The 21,700-nt window shown below is 36.6% G+C and overlaps 1 protein-coding gene across 1 annotated transcript; it reads left to right on the top strand.

Annotated features, from left to right (window-relative positions):
* The first annotated feature begins 11,562 nt into the window (after positions 1–11,562).
* On the top strand, positions 11,563–12,743 carry LOC149187540 (F-box/kelch-repeat protein At1g80440-like). Its single transcript, XM_089412839.1, has one exon. It carries the CDS (start codon positions 11,587–11,589, stop codon positions 12,655–12,657), a length of 1,071 nt encoding a protein of 356 aa, XP_089268965.1. The 5' UTR covers positions 11,563–11,586; the 3' UTR covers positions 12,658–12,743.
* Positions 12,744–21,700: the final 8,957 nt, after the last annotated feature.

Below are 21,700 nucleotides of genomic sequence, written 5' to 3'. Positions count from 1 at the left end.
CTTTATCTAGGGTTTGTTCCTGGAGTATATCCTCTTCTTTTGACATTTCTTGTTCCTTTTCTTCCTCCTCTTCACAATCTATGTAGAATAATTTCTTCTCAACTCACTTATGACCTTTAGTGTATTTTCTATCACAACTGTAACAAAGACCTTTTGCTCTTTTTTCTTCCAATTTTTGTGGTGTCAACCTTATAGGTTGTGTAAGGCTAGGGGCAACAACACTTCCATCTTTATAGTTGTGAGTGGTAGGCTTCTTGGTTGCCATAATTTTGCTCTCCATTTTTCTTGCTAACCTGAATGCCTTCTCTAATGAATCAAGTTCCCAAAGGCGAACCTCATGTTGGATATTATCCTTTAACGTCCCTAAGAACACATCAATCCTATGCTCCTCTGGAATATCTTTTACCCTTATGTCAATTTTTTGGAAGTCCTCAATGTGCTCCATCATTGAACCCTTTTGTTTGAGACTTATCAATTGGCTAAAAAAGGTGTTTCTTTTTGTATCCTCATAATGTGCTGTCATTTCTTCCGTAAAAATTACCCAAGTGACAATTTGTTTACGAGAGAAAAGCCATCAATACCATACAAACTGATTTGGTTCCAAATATAAAGTTGCAATACGTACCTTTTGTGTGTTTTGCACATTATGGATATTGAAAAATTTCTCCATCTGTAGTATCCATGTTGCGGGATCCTTGCCATCAAACTTCCTCATATCGATTTTTGGAATATGGTGGTTCTTCGATCCAACATTAGAGTCTATGAAATTATGAATAACATTTATTTTGTTCTCATTATAAGTTTCCTTTACTTCCCTTTCACCATTAGTAAGCATTTCTTGTAGAAACTTTGTCAAATCTGTCTTCAAATCTTCCATGCTTGTCTTAAAATCTGTCTTCAAATCTATCTTCAAATCATCCATCTTAGCTTCCATGTCATTCATCTTAGCTTCCACACCATACATCTTAGCTTCTACATCTTTCTTTAAACAATCCATCTTAGATTCTGTTACTTTTTGTGCGAGTGACATTTGTTGCTTTTGGTTTCGTAATTTTGATATATCATGTTGCATTTCTTCCTCTTCTTCATGAGTCATGCTAGAGCTTTCAGGTTGCTTACTAGGTGTTTGCAATTTCTTTCCTCGGGACATCAATTACCAATAATAATTCTTTACTATGCCCTTTGAATTCCTTCCAACTAATTTTTCAAACCAAGCTTATGCAAAAACTTAAAAAAACTACACACCTTTTTCACTTTGTAGGAGCTTGATATTGAATTTGATGTATCTCTGTAATTTCAAATCATCTAGTTCTGAAATTGCAATTTGCAGTAGCCCTCTGCATCTTCTTTCCAATGCCACCAGTTTGATCAAATTTAGATTCTCCAAGAAAGAGTTATGCACAATATCCCAAGATGACCTGATTATATACCTTTTCAGAAGAGTGAACTTGTATGAAGTGCCACATGTCACTATTTTGACCTTTGGATCTAAGAAATATACACAGGAAACTACAGTGCGTCCTCTTTCTATAAATTTTTATGAAATTTTAATCTGATGCTCAAACCAAAAGTTATGAGGATTTTCCCCAGGTCACTTGTTTGGAATGTAATTAGGGAGTCTACGAAAAGGCCAACTTCCTCAGATCATATCTCTGCAAATATAGTGCAAAAAGCTCTGAAATTCAGACCCGAGGTTCAGAACGATTTCGGCCCAAATTGGTTTTTGCTTTAGTGTCTGAAATGTCGCAGAAAAAAAGTTATAGAGCAAATGCCACGATGGCTTGTTTGGAGAAGCGAAACGCTGGAATCCAAAGCTCTGATACCAAATGTTATGAAACCAGCTCACAAAAGGATAGAAAAGATAGATCAACGCCTTAGATTTCAGCCTCTTCGAGGGGGCAACCTCCTTTACATTACACAAATGAACAATTCTTGGATGATACAAATGACAAACCTCCTTTCTGTATATAGGAGTCTATGGGGTCACAATATAACCAAGCTGACCTAACAATAATAATATAAAAGCACAAAAATAACAATAGATGGATTCTATGGGGCACAGTAATAATAATATGGGGACAATAGGGGCACAACAATATTAATAAGGGATACAAATACAATAGTAATGGGGGAATCACTAGTATTATAGGGACCTAACAATGAAAGTAGCTTGATTGATTGTATCTTTAGGGACATTTCAGTGAGTGCTCTTTGCTCCTAGATTGCCATAGCTTTGTAATTTTTTGAATCTTTACAAGTTCTCATAATAATTAAAAGTGGTTGATCGATCAATTCATCAGTCTAGGAGGCTTTCGGTCTTTCACCCATGAGTGTGGACCCTTATGCTAGAAGGCGTAGGAGCAATTCTACTGGTGATTTTCAATTAGTAGCAGCGAATTCATTGGAGATTGATCCTTCGCATCAGGCTATAGTTTCACAGGGTAGACCGAGTGCAAGTTGTGATCTAGATAGGGATACCCATTTCCTTTCTAGGATCTTCTTCCAATCAGAAGATGAAGTTGAGGTTGAAGATATTCCTGAGTCGCCTGTGAATCCTTATTCACCTCTTCCTCCTAATTATCCAGATATTCTTTTGTAAGTTGGGACCCCAAATCACAGGTTGGCAAGCCTTGCTTTTTATCATCCTTTTCCTTCAATGACCACTGCTGGGAGCACGAATCTGGCTATGAGTGCTACTAGTGAGCATACTTCTCTTTCAGTTCAAGGATGAGGTACAATTGTTATATCTAATATAACTAGTGAGCATACTCCTCTTTTAGTTCAAGGATGAGGTACAATTGTTATATCTAATATAACTCCTAGTACTGCAATATTTGGCTCTTCCATTCCATCTTCGAGTGGGGGCAGCCAAGCTTTTTCTTCCCACACTGGTTCCTTTCCCTTTGGAATTCCTTCTAGTGTAATTCCTTCAGTTCCTTTATCCATCCTATTCGTTGTTTCTACAACCATGAATTCTATGTCTAGTGGTTCAACCCCTTTCCAGGGTTTCCCTTTTGGGAGTGGTCACATTCTTCATTCTAATACTTCTTTAGGATCTCTTCCTTTTTTTGTTCGGGGTCAAATTTATAATCCTTTTCAAGGGTGTATTAACCTAGGTTTTAGTGGTGTAGGAATCGGGAATAAATTTTCATTCAGGCAACAGGGGAACATGCCTTACTCCTCCATAAGTTCCTTTTAGGCATTTTCTTGCTTCGCTAATGCATGGAACCCTTATCAAGAGCTCTCCTCTCCTTTTAATAATTCACTAGGGGCAAATATTCTATTTATGGTAACTTTACGGCAGGAGTTGGTCAAACTTTCAATTTCTCTATACCACAAGGTTTTACTTATGGTTTAGTTCCTTCTACAAGCAATCCTTGGCAACCTGGTGCCTCTACAAATCCAGCATATTTTTTTTAAATTGTTGGGAATTTATCTCATAGTAGATGTAATTCTCAAGATCCTACGCGCTTACCATTCCTAGAAACCCTAAACTTCCAATATCTATCAAAATTAATGAATGATCCTATCCGATATAGTCTGGCGTGGCTGCCAGTTCCTACTAAACTTCCTTCGGATATTCCAAAATTCGAAGGAAATCTTGGGGAGGATTGGGCTGACCATATAACAACATTTCATTTTTGGTGTTCCTCTAACTCCCTAATTACATCTTCAATTTGGTTGAGATTGTTTTAGTGCACCTTAACTAGAAATGTTTCTAAATGGTATATAGAACTTAATGGGGGTACCTTTGCTTCGTTTGGTGAGTTGGCTACTGTGATTTTGAACCATTTCCAGTATGATGGAACTGAGCTATTGGCTAATTTCCACCAATATATGGCAACTGACATTTATGATCATATTCAGGAATGGCAAAGAAGGAAGCGGCTCATCAACGCTTATATTCCTAATGAATTTATTCTCAAGTGGTTTCTAAAATATTTACATCCAGAAATATTTAAGGATCTATCGCTCTCTAGAGTGTTCATCGAAGAATAGGCTATCTTTAGAGCCCAAAAATTAGAACTCATATATTCTCAATCTAGGATTCTCGAGAAGATTTTGCCTGATGCTCCTCCGTCTAAGATCAATTCAGCTAAACTGAAGCCATGTCCCCACGCTGATGGAATTGTCAGATCGATCGATAATACTATGGCTAACTTTCTAAGTCAATTGCAACAGTTGTATTTACAAAATACTTCTTCAATTAAGGCATCGTCATCAGTTTCTATGCCTTGCCAACCTTCAGCAATTAACGTTGTCCAATCTTCCAACCCCAAAGGAAATCAACAGTCTGATGGGAAGAAGAAGGGATGAAGTAAGAGTAAAGATAAGGATGGGAAGGGTAATGCAAACAAACCTAGTAATAGTACTGGGGATGGTAAAAAGGAGTCTAAAAAGAAAGTTAAGTTCCCTTGCAAATTGTGAAATGGGGACCATTTAACTCATCTTTTCCCTAAGATTCAAGATGCTCAGTGATTTTTAGTACAACAAGTTTCTTCTAGCTCCTAGGTAGTTCTAACTAACCTTTTTCCCCAAGGGCAGCAAATGTTTTCTGGCAAGAATGCTAGTATTGGAAACCCACAGGGGGCAACCAGGAAGAGGAAAATCCATAAAATGTATATATGATTGGTGTGGATGGGTACTAGGACGTCTTAGGTGGTCTTAGGTGGCCTTTTGGAGGCTTTTCCCACACTTGGCCTTCAAAAGAAAGCCTGCAGGAAAAACTACAGGAGGACACAGGAAAACTACAGGAGGAAAAGAGGGAAACTACAGGAGGCCTACAGGAGGAGGCTGAGAGAAATTTTCGTTGTTTTGAGGGTGTAAGATTGGGTGGAAAAGGTGGATGAAGGTTGGAATGAGGTATTAGGGCACCTAAGGTCTACCATAAATCACCAGGAGGGAGAAAGATGATTGGGTTTTCTCAAGGAGAGAAGAAGAAGTTCTATGAAAAATGAAGAAAAGATGATTGGGCATGGATCAGATGGAGGGTGTGATTGCTGGTAAGCTGGCCTACTGCTGGAAGAGATTTGCTGCATAGAAATTGACATTCAACCAAGAAAATCAGGCAATTAATGAAATGAGTGTGTCCTAGGAAAAATAGAGTTTTGCATTAAAATGGCCTAAACTATGATGTATAGAAGGAAATGCTGGGAAATGTTGTAAGAAAGGAAAGCATGCAAAAGGACTATTGCAAATTAGGAAGTGAACATGATAAAGAATATCTAAAGCAAAGAAAAACTGGACTATCAACCTACTAGAGAGCTGCAAACACTAGAAGTCCCAGGAATGAGGAAAATTTGTGTTTTTGGGGCAGCAAGAGAGTATTTTCCTCAAATCATGGCCCAGAGGGAGGAAGAGAGGCCAAGGCACTGTTGCTAGCCTTTTGAATCTTCTCTGATCACTGTTTAACCTGCTATAGAAAGCACAAATGGATGCAAGCTACTAAATCATCAAAAGCAATCTATTCTCAACGATAAGAGAAATACATCTAACATCAAACTAATCTACAAACTGAAGTAAAGCATACAAATACAAGTAAAGAGATGCTTGGATACTTAGATTGGACCCTAATCCAAGAGCTTCAGCCCTCTAAGGTAACTCAGTGCTAGCTCAAAAAGGATTCCATCTTTATTATAAAAAAATAGCAAGATTACATAAAGTTGTCATAAAATAGTAAGCTCGAAATTTGAGCAGATTTTACACAAGCGAAAAAGTCGACCCTAGTGAGGCCCTAGGCCTCTCTACTTATACATCTAAAGCTACCAATAGATTCTTTAAAATCAGGGAGGCTTGGCTTCCAAAACTCGAGATAACTATCAATCATCTTCCACTTACTCGACTGCCTTCTAGTACATGATTCGGCTGCTTGTACTCCAAGATGAATGAAGGGAAATTCAAAGTGAGGAGCAATAAATGAGGGGGATTTCCTCCTATAAGTCCTCTCCTCTATCTACTTCGAGTTATTGCTGCAGTTTGACCACTAGGTCCTTGATTTTGACCTCGAAATCCATCAATAATCTGCATTAAATACATGTTAGACCATGTGGCATAATAACTAACTCAACTCACCCTATAAGCATACATATAATCAGAAAATCATACAATAAGCTAAGAGAATGGTTGATTTGACTAGGTTAGGAGGTAAAATGAGCCCATATAATTACCCATTTATGAGGCTCATCAAACCTCACCCTCTCTGATACCACTGTTACATGAAGAAAAAAAAATGAACTCCACAATTGAATCAGGTTTTTATTAAGTTAAATCATCAAGTATTTATACAATGTGAGACAGTTGCCATATTACAGCTAACTGACTGGTAGTTTTTCTAACTGATGTAAACTAATTGTAAACTAATATTTTACAATATCTCGAAGGATTAGGTAACATTACTTTGCTTGGAATCCTTCCAAATTTCATATGCCCTATTCCATTCATCATGACAATAACATTTTCATATGCCCTATCCCATTCATCATGTCAGTGGCATTTGCATGAAGGAATTTAATGTAGCTAATAATAGTTTTATTCTTCTTACATTTTTTCTTATGAAAATTTTTATATCCTTGAATTGACATGAACAACTATTGAACTTTATTTCATGTTGGAGAAATTAATATCAATTCCATATGGTCGAGTGGCCACTTATACTTAGTTTTCTGTTCATGAAAAAACTCTTGTTTTACTTTCAATTTTCTTTTCTGAGTACTAGGTTATCGCCAACTAGTGAATCATGTTGCATGGCAGAGAAACTAGTGTTCATTCTCCATGGTTTGGCTGCCACTTATACTTAGTTCTCCATTTATTACGCCTATATGCCAGTCTATTTTGAAATAGGGCTTTGTGAATTTTAATTTAATAATCAATAGTAAAAATAGGGCTTCCTGAATTTTAATTTAATAATCAATAATTACTGGGTCGATCGTAGAGATTTAACTTTCATCGATTATTCTAGAATATTCATAGTAGTATACACAAATCAAAAGTTGAGATTTATCTCCAAATTAGCTATGCCCTTTTTGTCCTTTTAATTAAATTGATTAATTGAAAAGATGTCATATAAAGAAGTGCTATATGAAGTGAGCTATAATTTTTCAAGGCATTTGATATTGATAAACCATGGTATTGGTCCATGTTATTGTAATAAAAAATATTTATAGATTAAGAATCTCCATGATAATATATTATTTTTAAATGTATAATGCTTAACCGATATATGAATTTTTAATTGTTTATTATTAATAATAATAAATATAAAATAATGTTATAATTTAGTTTGTTTTTATGATTTTTTTAATTTCAATAATGGGACATGTATCATGTAGTAAATGTTTTGATGGTTACTATAGATTGATGCATATTGACATTTAGCAACCTTTTTGTTTATATGGTTGCACTAGTCATAAAATTCTTGTTTTACTTTAAGTTTGTTTTTCTTTTAAGTTCAATCTAGATTATACCCTTGAAATTCTACAACATATCATTATGTCTAAATATATTTAAGTCTTCATTCGAATTAAAATTAAAATTATTTTTATTAGAGATGAAACTTACAATATGATAGATTTAAAAAAAAAAATACCACTATATAATAAAAAATTGAAACCGTATAAATATTAGGTTTTTTTAATAATTATAATAATTACAGAGAAGGTATGGTCTATATTGGAATTGCGCTTAGGAATTTCAAATATTGAAATTATGAATGGGGAAGATTTGGTAATCTCATAATATTCTCCCTCTAATACCATATCCAACAGATAATATAGAAGGTATTTGAATGGTTTTTCAGTTTTTGTCTACTTCTATCTTTAATTTATTAAAAATCATTTCTTTCTTTGGCCACCTATTCAGTTGGTTGGGTATTAGAATAGATTCATTTCATTGTTTTGTTTCCATCTTCGTTTTGGATATATGGGAAAAAATGCTTGATCATGAATTTCTAGGTTCTTAAATACTCCAGTGCATGAGCCCTGATAGATTACTCACTATTATGTTATTCAACTATTTGATAGGGCTTGTTTCCCCAACACAATACCAATCAGAATGCTCTATGTTGTATGTCATTTTGTTATGTGGATTTTTGGACCAGTACATGCATTCATGTCTTATGTGACAATGGTGCCTGCTTTGTAAAATCCTGATTTCGTCCTCAAATCTAAGGGACCAATAATTAGATTAGATGATACCTTCAAGGAGGTTTAAAAAACAATGACTATTGTGGCATAATAAGATATTTGGTACTTCACTTTTTACCTGAATCTGGTGTGATCTTGAGTTTGAACTTTTTCTTTCTTAGTTTTGGTTAGGCCGACCAATGTGACCTCTTGCTGAATTTTTGGATGGCATCATGATAGATATATGTGGATAACCATTCGATGTACTAGATCGGCAAAACACGAGTGGGACTCTTGCAACTCGATTCCTGTAGAATTCCTGTAGAAACTCCGATAGATCTAGAATTCTAGTTAAATTAAACACAAGTAATTTGTTGATATTCAAGAGAGGAGAGAAAGAATTTGCTCCATAAAAACAATGTATTAAATTAATGAACATAGTAATACATGAGCAACCAAACCTCTAATCCTAATGGGAGGTGGTTATATAGAAATTGATAAATCTAGAAAACTAGGAAAAAACTAGTAAAAAACTAGAAAAGGCTAAGAAAAGCTAAAGGGAGGCCTAAAATAGCAACAATAACTCAAGACAACCTATGCCAACTATCAGCCACGAGGAAAGCATGAGGAGGAGCGCATTTCCCAATGAAGACAACTTTAAAACATGCTAAAATGGTTTGAGGGACCAAATCCCTTGATTTAAGGGGGAATCTTCGTGTGGGGCGCCAATCCTAAAATAACTCAAGTGGATGAGGTGTGGTTAGGTGTGAACATGCACTTAGATTTCTAAATGGTTTAGGAAAGTAGTTGGACCAATATTTCCATAATATTAAGCCTTTAAAGGCAAAAACTAAGGGAAAGTTGGTCCACCGAGCTAGTTTACCAAAAGCCAAGTGTGAACATGATTTTTAGTGCATGTGGCTAAGTCAAGGATACTTAGGCTAAAAAATAAATGTAGATGTTAGGATTATATTCCAACAATTCCAAACACCAAAACTCAAGAGATCGGGGTTGATGATGGGACTTGCTTTCATATTACTTGTATCTTCCTACACTATGGGCGTATGGGTGATGCCTCTAGAGATTTGAACACGGATGGGACTCTAGCAAATCGATTCCAAACACCAAAACTCTAGAGGCGGAGTTGGTGATGGGACTTGCTTTCATATTGCTTGTATCTTCCTACACTACGGTCGTATAGGTGACACCTCCAGAGAATTGAACACAGGTGGGATCATGCAAATCGATTCCAAACACCAAAATTCCAAAGGCGAGAGTTGGTGATGGGACTTTCTTTCATTTTGTTTGTCTCTTCCTAGACTACAAGCATATGGGTGATGCCTCCAGAGATTTGAACACAAATTTGAATTTTGCAAATCGATTCCAAACACCAAAACTTTGGTGGTCAAAGTTGGTAATGGGAAATGCTATCATATTGCTTGTATCTTCCTACACTACAAGCATATGGGTGGCACCTCCAGAGATTTGAACACGGGTGGGACTCTTGCAAATTGATTCCAAACACCAAAACTCTAGAGGCCAGAGTTGGTGATGGGATTTCCTTTCATTTTTCTCATATCTTCCTACGATACGTGTGTATGGGTGATGCCTCTAGAGATTTGAACACAGGTGGGACTCTTGCAAATCGATTCCAAACACCAAAACTCCAGAGGTTGGAGTTGGTGATGGGACTTACTTTCATATTGCTTGTCTCTGCCTACACTATAGGTGTATGGGTGATGTCTTCAGAGATTTGAACATGGGTGGAACTCTTGCAAATCGATTCCAAACACCAAAACTCTAGAGGCTATTGTTTGCTATTTAGGGTTTTTATTTTCTTAGGGTTTGTGTTCTTTATGGAAATTCTACTCTTTAGATTCGGTATTTATCTTTGTATATGATCTCGATAATCTTCAATTTTAAATTTAATTGTATTTTTAGATGAAGGTCCCTAAAATATATTTCACCATTCCATGTCGTTCTCTATTATGAATTTCTGCCATATAGACACACATACATATATGATATTAGTGATAAATACATACATGCACATATTTTGTTTAAGTCACTCTGTGTATGTATTGCATTAGATTTATAAATAGATATCTTGCCCAAACATATAATTATATTATTGAAATAATAATAATTACATTAATAAATGTGTTATTGTTATAAATTACCTTATATTGAATTAATTTAATGATAATTTATATAATAGTTATATATATTTGTTTGTATATATTGATAAAAGATAATGCCTTGCACATATATTAATTATATTTACTATTGTAATTGCGCTAATTAAAATTTAATAAAATTATTGATAATTTTAAAAAACATATTATATATATATAAAACTTATGTTATGGGAGACCAATTTTTAATTCATCAATATGATGATTTTAAGATACCTGTGATTACATTAAAAAGTGGATTCACCGAATTGTCCAATCAATTTGTCAATTTAATGATAAAAATATAAATAGAATGATTTTAAAATAATTTATATATAAGAGTTGAGAAAAAAAAAATACCCATCCAATTTAACCTTGCGTACGTCGGCTTTTTAGCAGTCAGGACGGGATTTCTTGCGTACACCAGCTTTTTAGCAGTCAGGACGGGATTTCAAATCCTACAGTAAATAGGATTTGCCCCTTTGATTGCATCGGGAATCTTTAAAAAATCGGCCTTTTCATAACATCGAAAATAAATACAAATTCACCACAATTTAAAAGGAAAACGACGGCAGATCCAAAGTTAAGATAATCTGCGGTAACTGCAAAGGGTCGACCACACACTCAGGGGCTCTTGCACAGACTCTCCTTTTCCTTCATTTCTGTATATATACGCTCGCGCTTTCGCATTATGCTATGTACTCAGAAGCTTTTTCTAACCAGAAAATTTCAGTTGTTTACCCTTATTTTTTTACAGTATTAAAGCTCACAAAATTTCAGTTGTTTATCCCAACTTTCCTATACTATTAAATCGGCAGAAGCTTTTTCTAACTCAGAAAATTTCAGTTGTTTACCATTATTTTTTTACAGTATTAAAGCTCAGAAAATTTCAGTTGTTTATCTCAACTTTCCTATACTATTAAATCGTTCTGGGCATAGCATAGCGTTTATGAATCCCTTTGATTTAACAGGGGGCTTCCTTTCTGTTTAGCGGAATTAGAAGGGCCGTAGTCTAACGAGGTCGAGGAATTGCTCAGAAAGTTATTGAAATTCCAGTCATATTTAAAGAAAATCTGGCTAGAATTTTTGTAAATCCAAGTTAGTTGTTAAACTTCAAAATTTTAGATGTTTTAGATGTTTTTGATGGTACTGCATCCATTTCCACCATCAAAAACACGCTGTCTCTACAGGATTTTTTGAATTTTTTTTGCCCAGATTCCAGCGATTTTTGACTATCCGGGCAATTCCTCCGTCTCGTTAGAAGGTCTGGTAGGTAGGTGTTTGCCGAGTCAATGGAGGTTTTCATTCCTAACCTTCCGGACGAAATCGGTCGAGAGTGCCTGCTCAGAGTGACTTACAACTCACATGATATCCTCAGAGCTGTTTGCAGAAGCTGGAAGGATATGCTGAGTAGCCCCCGGTTCTATGAGGACAGAAAGATCTCTGGTGCTAGCGAGAAGTTGATATGTTTGATTCAGGCAATTTCTGAAGGGAAGTTAGCGGAACGTAAGCGTCTGGGAACGCCCGCTTATGGGCTAACTCTATACAACCCTCTGCAGGGTTCCTGGGATAGCCTCCCTTCAATTCCCCTGTTTTCCCATGGGGTTCCCCTCTTCTGTCACTGTGTTTGGGTAAATCAGAAAGTGGTTATGATCGGCGGATGGCATCCCTCCCACTGGGAGGCAATGAACTCTGTTTTTATCTATGACTTCTCTTCCCGCATATGGCGCAGGGGAGTCGATATGCCCAGGGTTCGATCCTTCTTCGCTTGCTCTGTTTCCCCTGGTGGGCTTATCTATGTTGCCGGAGGACATGATGAGAATAAAAACGCTTTGTTGGCTGCAGAGGCTTACGATGTGGAAGAAGACAAGTGGGAAATTCTGCCTCCCATGAGCCAAGAGCGAGACGAATGCCATGGCGTCTTTATTGACGGAAAATTCACTGTGATAAGCGGATATGCCACAGAGTCGCAGGGTCGATTCGACAGGAGTGCGGAAGTATTCGATCCCAATACAGGCGTTTGGAGCAGAGTGGAGAATATGTGGAGTATCGAGGGATGCCCCAGTTCCTGTGTAGCTGCTTTGGGGCATTTGTACTTCTTCCATAAGAAACAAGTGATGACCTATAATGGTGGGGAGAACGTTTGGGAAGTTGTGGCGTTTCTACCTGAATGTATGAATGTTGCTACCTGCGCCACAGTGTGGTGTGACAAGATTTTTGTGAGCGGTTCTGCAAACAGTGTGGGTGAGCAGGTGTGTTATATGCTCGAGAGGAAGGAAGGAAACTCCACAAGGTGGGTTCCCATTGAGAGGCCACATGATTTTGTGGGATTTGTTCAGTCTGCAATAACTGTAGAGGTGTGAGCAAAATTAGTTTAGTGTCATAGGTCTTGGAATTTATTAACTAGCAAATGGGGCATCATGTGAAGAGCAGGCGGTTTCAATGTAGTGGGATACTGCTCCACATTCTACGGGGATCTGAATAGGGTTTCTGGAAGCCCATATTGTAGAATATGTATGCCCATTGTCATGTATTTCTCTCACATGGGCACTCTGCAGTTTATTAAATATATGTGAATATATTTCCTTTCCATGCGTCAGGGCTCTTACTTGGAAGTAAGCAGAGTTTTGTAAAATAAAATTTTGTTTCTTTGAAAGTAAGCCTGATGCATTCAGTATGATAAGAATAATTTTGATAACATGACTGTTATAAAAATTTCCAGGAAAGAAAAATCGAACATATTTTCATTAGAGAAAAAACAGGTAACATCACCGTACGTGTCTGGTTGATTGCAAAGTGTGCTGTAATGTAGGTTATGATCCAGAGAATAAGTTTGTAGAAGCAAAAGATTTTTTCAAAGTTGTGCATCAAAATGAGACACTATGGTAACATCCCGTAAAATAACAGTTATGAATAGTTACTAGTTAGTTTCGGAAACTGATTCTTGGTTCTGTTTGGATGCTGCGGATTATTATTAAATGGGAAGCCTTGTGTTGGTTGGGGGGCGCGAATAAAACGACGCGGTTATCATTAAAGTCGGGACCTTAACGCTTCATTGAAGGCGGGTGCTGTGCGTTCCACGGAAGTCTTGGTGTGGACGGGAAAATACCGGCAAAGATCGCTTCAGGGATGGCGATAGCTTACGTGTTGTCGGCCATTGGAAGCAGTCCGAGGGTTGATCTTTGGACTCGACTAAATATCGATACTCAGATTCCAATCTTTGTGCGCCGGTATTTGAGGAGGCTTACAGTTTCGGGAAAACATAACTGCGGAGGCAAATCCGCTAGACGTTCGTGTCATTCGTGATTAGAAGGATGGCCTCCGAAGATAAGAAGGAAAAGGTTTCCTCATCTTCTGGTAAGTCCACCCGAGTAAGAGGAAAAGTTGTAACTGATCCTGCGGGAAGTTCTTTGCCACGAGCGGGCACACTAGGGCATCAGACACCAGGCTCAGCTAGATCTAGCGGAATGGGTACAGCTGCGGTATTAACCACTCGGACTGTGTCTTGACAGTCAGGATTGACGTCTTCTGCTACCTCTGTTAGCTTGATGGGAGTTGGGCAGATCGGTGCAAATCTTGCACAAACAAATTAGGATCTTTAACAAGCACAGATTTTACTGCTAAACATGTAGTTGGTGGGCAATGTGCCTTTATTAACCAGATTCTTGAGTATGGGTCTTCGCAGGACCTCAGCATGCGCTATGGCGATGAAGATGTCGAAGGAAAGAGAGATAAGTTGACCTCGTGTAATACTCTTTGTTTATGTGCAGTGAAAGAATGTTTAAATTATATGTTTTCTTAGTAAAAAATTTGTTAATGCATGCAGATAGAAATAATTATTTGATGTACTTTCTTGGTGAAGAAAACATACGATAATGCATGCGGTGAAAGATTATCATTATGGCTGTTAATTTACAAAGATTTATCTTGGAAAATAGGAACCTGGTTTTGGTTCTTTCCTCGGTTTTACATGAGCTAACGCGTTAGAATTCTTAAAGAGAATTATGCATTAGTAAACATTGTGGAGGTCAAACAGTATTATTTGGGTATATATATGCTAGTTAGCTAGTATGTTATGCGTGCTCATGCATATGAGTAAATGTTGAATATTGTTGAATAATATTGTAACTAATCTTGTTGCCAAGATTGTTGATGACTGCATTGACAGGAAACGATGGCAGATGGTGCCAAGGAAAGTGATGTTTAACATTATGGCAGGAAAAAGGATTATTCGTCCATGCAGATGAAGTCAAGCTGCAGTATTGTCCATTGCTGGAACAATTATGCCACAAGGAATGTTGCATGTGGCGGTATGTAAATAAAAGATTACATGTAAATTGTATTAGCCTTTAGCTAAGTTATGTGATAGCTTAATGATAATTCATTGTAAAGATTTTAAGACAATGGTTAAGGGATGGAATCCCTTATAAACCATTGAGTGAGGGGTGAAAACCCTCACGAGCGTTTAATAATAAGATTAAACGTTTGCTGGTTTTCACCCTACGGGGTTTCCAGGGTATATCAGTGTTCCATGGTGTGATTGATGTGATTGCCTTTTTGTGTCAGTTGGATGACGTTGAATCCTTGATGTAGATGGCTCTTTATTTGATGGCATGATTATAATGTTCAAGCATGAGATTAATTAATATGGTTGTGGAAATCATGAAATAGATTAATTAATATGGTTGTGGAAATCATGAAATAGATGCAAGGATTCATGAGATATATTATATTATTACACTACCACAGTGGTGGTTAATGGTTATGTAACTTACCGTCTGTTATTGCAATTTACTTGATGCATTAATGAACTCTATGTCTAATGGTTAATGATGATTGTGGAGTTATGAATTTGATAAATTACTAGTGGGTAATTTGTATAAAAAATTCTAATCTCCTACTTTTACCTGCGAGGTTATCGGGGTATGTGACAAGTGGTATCAGAGCCAAAGGTTGCAGTACTGGCGCCTTTGGGAATTGGTAAGCGGAAAGGATATTGAGGTACGCCATCAGTAGGCATTAACTCAGGTATGAGTTTAATCATTCACATATTCATTATGTAGTACACTACTTTTGGCATGATAGGTGTGATTCATGTTTATAACTGCTTTAAGTGGTAACTAATAAGTTGTTGCATAACTACGTTCATAACGTTAAATTCCTGATGAGGATAAAAGACAACGAAACTTTTGTCACACCTAAGAACAATATTGAGTACTCATTACATTCATGAACAATATTGAACACTCATTGAGGGAAGTGGCAATCAACTACCAAGTTTTGATTTGCAAATATGGCAATAATGCATTTAATGAACAAAATTGAAGTTACAATGAACAAAACTTAATGAGCCAATGCATGAATATAAATTAGGGGGAATATCCTTGAATAGGATAACAAATTGTTTTAAAAGGACATAAGAAGAACCCCCTTAGACTTGAAAGTAAACAATGAGTCAAGTAGCGAGACTTGATTGTCATAACTAACTTTTGATTCAGTCTTGTCATGGATGCATGAAGACGATTGGTAGTTGAGATTGGTTAGTGTTGTATGACTAACCCATAGAACTTATATGCATTAATTGAATTGGACATAAGATTATTACAATTCAAAAACAAGTGAAGGTTGATTGATGTCACATGCATGGAATGTGTGTGAAGATTCTTACTCTCTCTGTGCTATAGTTCCAGTTGTTTATGAGAAGAGTTCTTAATTTTATTCACCATGAGAATGCATGATGAATAGTATATGCTTATGTCTTAATGGATTTAATAATGATTACCCTCTAATTAAGTGAAATCCATTAGCATGGTATGTGTTATCATTACTTGTTGAAAGATAAAAAAACCATTGGAGCCTCGATTTAATGATGGTTGAATTTATCTCTACTATGGGAATGATGGATTTTTTATGCATGTTGCCTTCCAGTGTGAAGTTAAGGGTAGAGGCATGTTCAGTTGGTAACATTTCTAGGACCCATTCATGGTATAATTACATGTGATAATTACTCATAAATAGACTACTTGTGTTAATACAGTTGTCAGTAAACTCTAACTACCTTCCCCAACCATAGATGCTTCCATAGGAAAAGGAAGCGAGGAGAAGGAAGAAGACCGTGCTGTAGGGACAGACGGAGATGGGAAAAAGAAATCGCTAAGTCTGGTGATGACCAGATAGAGCAAGCTTTGAGTGTTAGAATCTTGCAGAAGACTCTAAGTCTTGGGATGACTAGATAGCGCTCGATGTGCATGTGAGTATTCCCTTGACCATGCTTAAGAAGTTGAAAAATGATAACTATAGTGTGTTGATGTTAATGATTTTCGTAATGTCTCCTTGAACTCATTATTCTGAAATGGTCACATAGTAGAGTTATGATAGTTGTTGCATCTAGCATCAAGTAGTAACTTTGGTGCATGTGTGACACTTAGGAGATTATGCTTCTAAATGCATAAGTAGAGTAATTGCTTCTGGTAAAGGTGGGTTAATTGTTAATTATGCATGTTGATCCAAGGATAAGATAAGTATCTTGCTCACTTTCTTGAGGAACACGTATGAATGTTTTATATGATTTCTTAGTAGAGAAAGTATTTGAATGCATGCAATAAAAGAATGGTTCTTTTATAGATTTTCTTGGTAAAGGAAATGTGTTAAGGCATGCAGTTAAAGATTGATTATTTGGTATGTTTTCTTGGTAAAGAAAATAGGTAGTTCCTATTAGAAAGACTCCACGTGAGTCTTGTGTGTGAAATGCTTGTCTCTTGTCTATAAAATCCTTGCTAAATATAGCCAAAGTATCTTCTTGAGAAAAGAGGATGAGGTATATAAATGTCCTGAGGACATAGCATGGAAGGTGGCCAAGTTTGCTTGAATTAAAATATGTATCTTTATTTGATAAAAGATTCTTGGAAAATATATATATATATATATATATATATATATATATATATATATATATATATATATATATATATATATGCTAATTACATTATGATTCTAGTTAGTTTCTAAGTTCTAGTGAAATGATTATGCATTACATGCATGATAAAAGATAACTAAGGATGTGCTTCTAGGCACATAGATATTCATCTCTAATTTCTTGAGGAAAGAGTATATTACATATATACATAAATATAGTCTCATCCTAAGAGTATGCATACTTCATGTATGAAGATGCAGGAATTTTATGAGAATTTTCTTGAAAATAAAAATAGAGGTTCTTTCCTTAAAGACACATTAGAATAGTGTTCATACAAGAACCAAAATCCTTACTTGTTTCATGAAAAGAACTATGTGCATTGAAGTAAGGTAATTGTGTTAGGAGAACACATGTTGCATATTGTGGCTATTGTGACTTTGGAATTATGACTCTGTGTGTACATAGAGGAAGTGATCATGTTAACTTTCTTGAAGACAACAATCTTTTGAAGAGATTGTCTTGCTAGATAAGTTGTGTTGATTGCTTGATTTTGATACATAAAGGATAAGTAAACCTTTTTTTTGTATCTTGATTTTTATGCCTAAAGATAGATATCTTTAATAATTTCTTGAAAGGGAATCTTGAGAAACCCTCACATCGGAAGATAGAAGAATGAGGTTAAAATGACTTCCTTAAGAAAGAGGTATGTAGTTTGTTGTATGAGATGATGGTAGTATGCTAGTGAAAGGCTTATATGATAAGCAATGGTATGCACAAAGATTAGTCATTATGATATAGAGTTATGATCTTTGTATGTTAGAGAGATTATGTTTAATTACATTAACAATGCATGACCCAAGCTAGCCATAGTAAACGTGAGATAATACTCCATTAATGATGATTTGAATTGGAACAATAGACTATGGCAAAATTGGGAATGCTGAGAGTATTAACTCAACTGTTGTTGACATTTATACATTAATGAGTATTTGCATATGCTTTTATACATGACAATATTGTATGCATGAACATTCTTGGAAATGGAATATGTGTTAACTGATGCATATTTATAACTAACGTTGCTGATGGGATTAAGTAGTGGTAGCTTAATGGCAACAAGAAAACTCATCACATAAATTGCTGCAATGTGAAATGCAATTATAAATGAGAAAGAATGATGTTATATGATATGCATGAATTATGTTATTTGGAAAATTTGCATGCATACAACGTGTATGATGGATATGTTTCCCATCAATCTTGATGTTGTGGACCCATGTTGGGGGTTAAGTGTAAATGCATGATATACACGCATGTTTGTTGTGCTAATGATAATGATTATATGGTTCATTGTGTAAATTACTTTGAGAAAGAGTAATAAAAGAGAAATTTAACATGCCAGACAGTTGCGGATAGTTGGGTTGATGACAGTTACCTGCCTGGAGGGGTTGATGGTACCTATCTGCCCGGATTGTGAAAGGCTTGAATGCCTTGGGTTGATGACAGTTACCTGCCCGGAGGGGTTGATGGTACTTGTCTGCCCGGATTGTGAAAGGCTTGAATGCCTTGGGTTGATGACAGTTACCTGCCCGGAGGGGTTGATGGTACTTGTCTGCCCGGATTGTGAAAGGCTGGATTGCCTTGGGTTGATGGCAGCTACCTGCCCGGAGGGGTTGATGGTACTTGTCTGCCCAGATTTACTCTCCCTGGAATTCTTGAGCTGGTTGGCCAGTGGAATTCCATGTTAGACCTGGTAAGGTCTCTATCAAAGAAACTGTCTGGATGTGAAAATGACTCGGTTTGGTTGTGGAAACCAGTTCCCATGGGTTGGGAATTCTTTAGTCTATTGTGATTTTCATGGCTAAAGGAATTAACTAATCAGTTGTATGTGATGTTAAAAATAAATTCTATATATAGTTGTGTGAAATATATTATGCACATTCAACAGGAAATGAGTTTAATGTTCAATAAGGAGTTATTGGAAATTTTAATTCCTGTATCATTTTATTAATCTTGTGAAAGTCTTAGTAGGGGCTAAGACCATTTCCAAATGATGCAGTGATTGACAGTTTTGATGGTTAGAGAGCTAGGTGCTCTTTTGGTACATCTAGAAGCACTTTGCGGATGTCTTTAGTGAGAATTCGTTCAGTGTGCACGTGAGCAGTGATTCATCATTTGATGATTAGTGTTAGTGCTCTTTAAGTACTTGTAAAAGCACTGTGATTTAGAAATCATCTAGCATTGCACAATTGATTGCTAGTCAAAAGTATTTCATTTGACTCAAAATATAGTGACTAATGTGATTGAATTTGTTAGTCATATATTACAGGAATTACTTACCGTGGAGGAATGAAGAGTTTTCCAACCACTATTAAAATGCTTACACGAAAGTATTCATGGTTTTCGAAATAGATGGTAAGTAATGGTAAGTTGACACAGAGAATTGTTATCATGAATGAATAAGGGCCAAGTGGTGGCGATTAGAAGTTGCATATTTTTGCAATTACGAATGCTTATGTTTATTGATGCTTATAACTAATGATATTTCTTATGACTATATCATTACTATTTTGTTTGTCGTCTTTCCTTGGGATGAAATCGTTGATTTTAAAAGGAAAGGATCACATCTTGTGTGGTTTAAATGGTAATATCATGAGTATAATCTCAAGTTCTCAATGGAAGACGAACACCGAGGACGGTGTTCCTGTTAAGGGGGGGAGTATGTAACATCCCGTAAAATAACAGTTATGAATAGTTACTAGTTAGTTTCGGAAACTGATTCTTGGTTCTGTTTGGATGCTGCGGATTATTATTAAATGGGAAGCCTTGTGTTGGTTGGGGGCGCGAATAAAACGACGCGGTTATCATTAAATTCGGGACCTTAACGCTTCATTGAAGGCGGGTGCTGTGCGTTCCACGGAAGTCTTGGTGTGGACGGGAAAATACTGGCAAAGATCACTTCAGGGATGGCGATAGCTTACGTGTTGTCGGCCATTGGAAGCAGTCTGAGGGTTGATCTTTGGACTCGACTAAATATCGATACTCAGATTCCAATCTTTGTGCGCCGGTATTTGAGGAGGCTTACAGTTTCGGGAAAACATACTGCGGAGGCAAATCCGCTAGACGTTCGTGTCATTCGTGATTAGAAGGATGGCCTCCGAAGATAAGAAGGAAAAAGTTTCCTCATCTTCTGGTAAGCCCACCCGAGTAAGAGGAAAAGTTGTCACTGATCCTGCGGGAAGTTCTTTCGCCACGAGCGGGCACACTAGGGCATCAGACACCAGGCTCAGCTAGATCTAGCGGAATGGGTACAACTGCGGTATTAACCACTCGGACTGTGTCTTGACAGTCAGGATTGACGTCTTCTGCTACCTCTGTTAGCTTGATGGGAGTTGGGCAGATCGGTGCAAATCTTGCACAAACAAATTAGGATCTTTAACAAGCACAGATTTTACTGCTAAACATGTAGTTGGTGGGCAATGTGCCTCTATTAACCAGATTCTTGAGTATGGGTCTTCGCAGGACCTCAGCATGCGCTATGGCGACGAAGATGTCGAAGGAAAGAGAGATAAGTTGACCTCGTGTAATACTCTTTGTTTATGTGCAGTGAAAGAATGTTTAAATTATATGTTTTCTTAGTAGAAAATTTGTTAATGCATGCAGATAGAAATGATTATTTGATGTACTTTCTTGGTGAAGAAAACATACGATAATGCATGCGGTGAAAGATTATCATTATGGCTGTTATTTACAAAGATTTATCTTGGAAAATAGGAACCTGGTTTTGGTTCTTTCCTCGGTTTTACATGAGCTAACGAGTTAGAATTCTTAAAGAGAGTTATGCATTAGTAAACATTGTGGAGGTCAAACAGTATTATTTGGGTATATATATGCTAGTTAGCTAGTATGTTATGCGTGCTCATGCATATGAGTAGATGTTGAATATTGTTGAATAATATTGTAACTAATCTTGTTGCCAAGATTGTTGATGACTGCATTGACAGGAAACGATGGCAGATGGTGCCAAGGAAAGTGATGTTTAACATTATGGCAGGAAAAAGGATTATTCGTCCATGCAGATGAAGTCAAGCTGCAGTATTGTCCATTGCTGGAACAATTATGCCACAAGGAATGTTGCATGTAGCGGTATGTAAATAAAAGATTACATGTAAATTGTATTAGCCTTTAGCTAAATTATGTGACAGCTTAATGATAATTCATTGTAAAGATTTTAAGACAATGGTTAAGGGATGGAATCCCTTATAAACCATTGAGTGAGGGGTGAAAACCCTCACGAGCATTTAATAATAAGATTAAACGTTTGCTGGTTTTCACCCTACGGGGTTTCCAGGGTATATCAGTGTTCCATGGTGTGATTGATGTGATTGCCTTTTTGTGTCAGTTGGATGACGTTGAATCCTTGATGTAGATGGCTCTTTATTTGATGGCATGATTATAATGTTCAAGCATGAGATTAATTAATATGGTTG

Source organism: Pinus tabuliformis, chromosome 3_1 (assembly GCF_031772625.1).
Source record: "Pinus tabuliformis cultivar Carrire ecotype Pingquan chromosome 3_1, CPIR1, whole genome shotgun sequence".
Classification (NCBI taxonomy): Eukaryota; Viridiplantae; Streptophyta; class Pinopsida; order Pinales; family Pinaceae; genus Pinus; species Pinus tabuliformis.
Note: the sequence above shows the minus strand (reverse complement) of the source record. Positions and strands in the feature narration are given on the sequence as shown.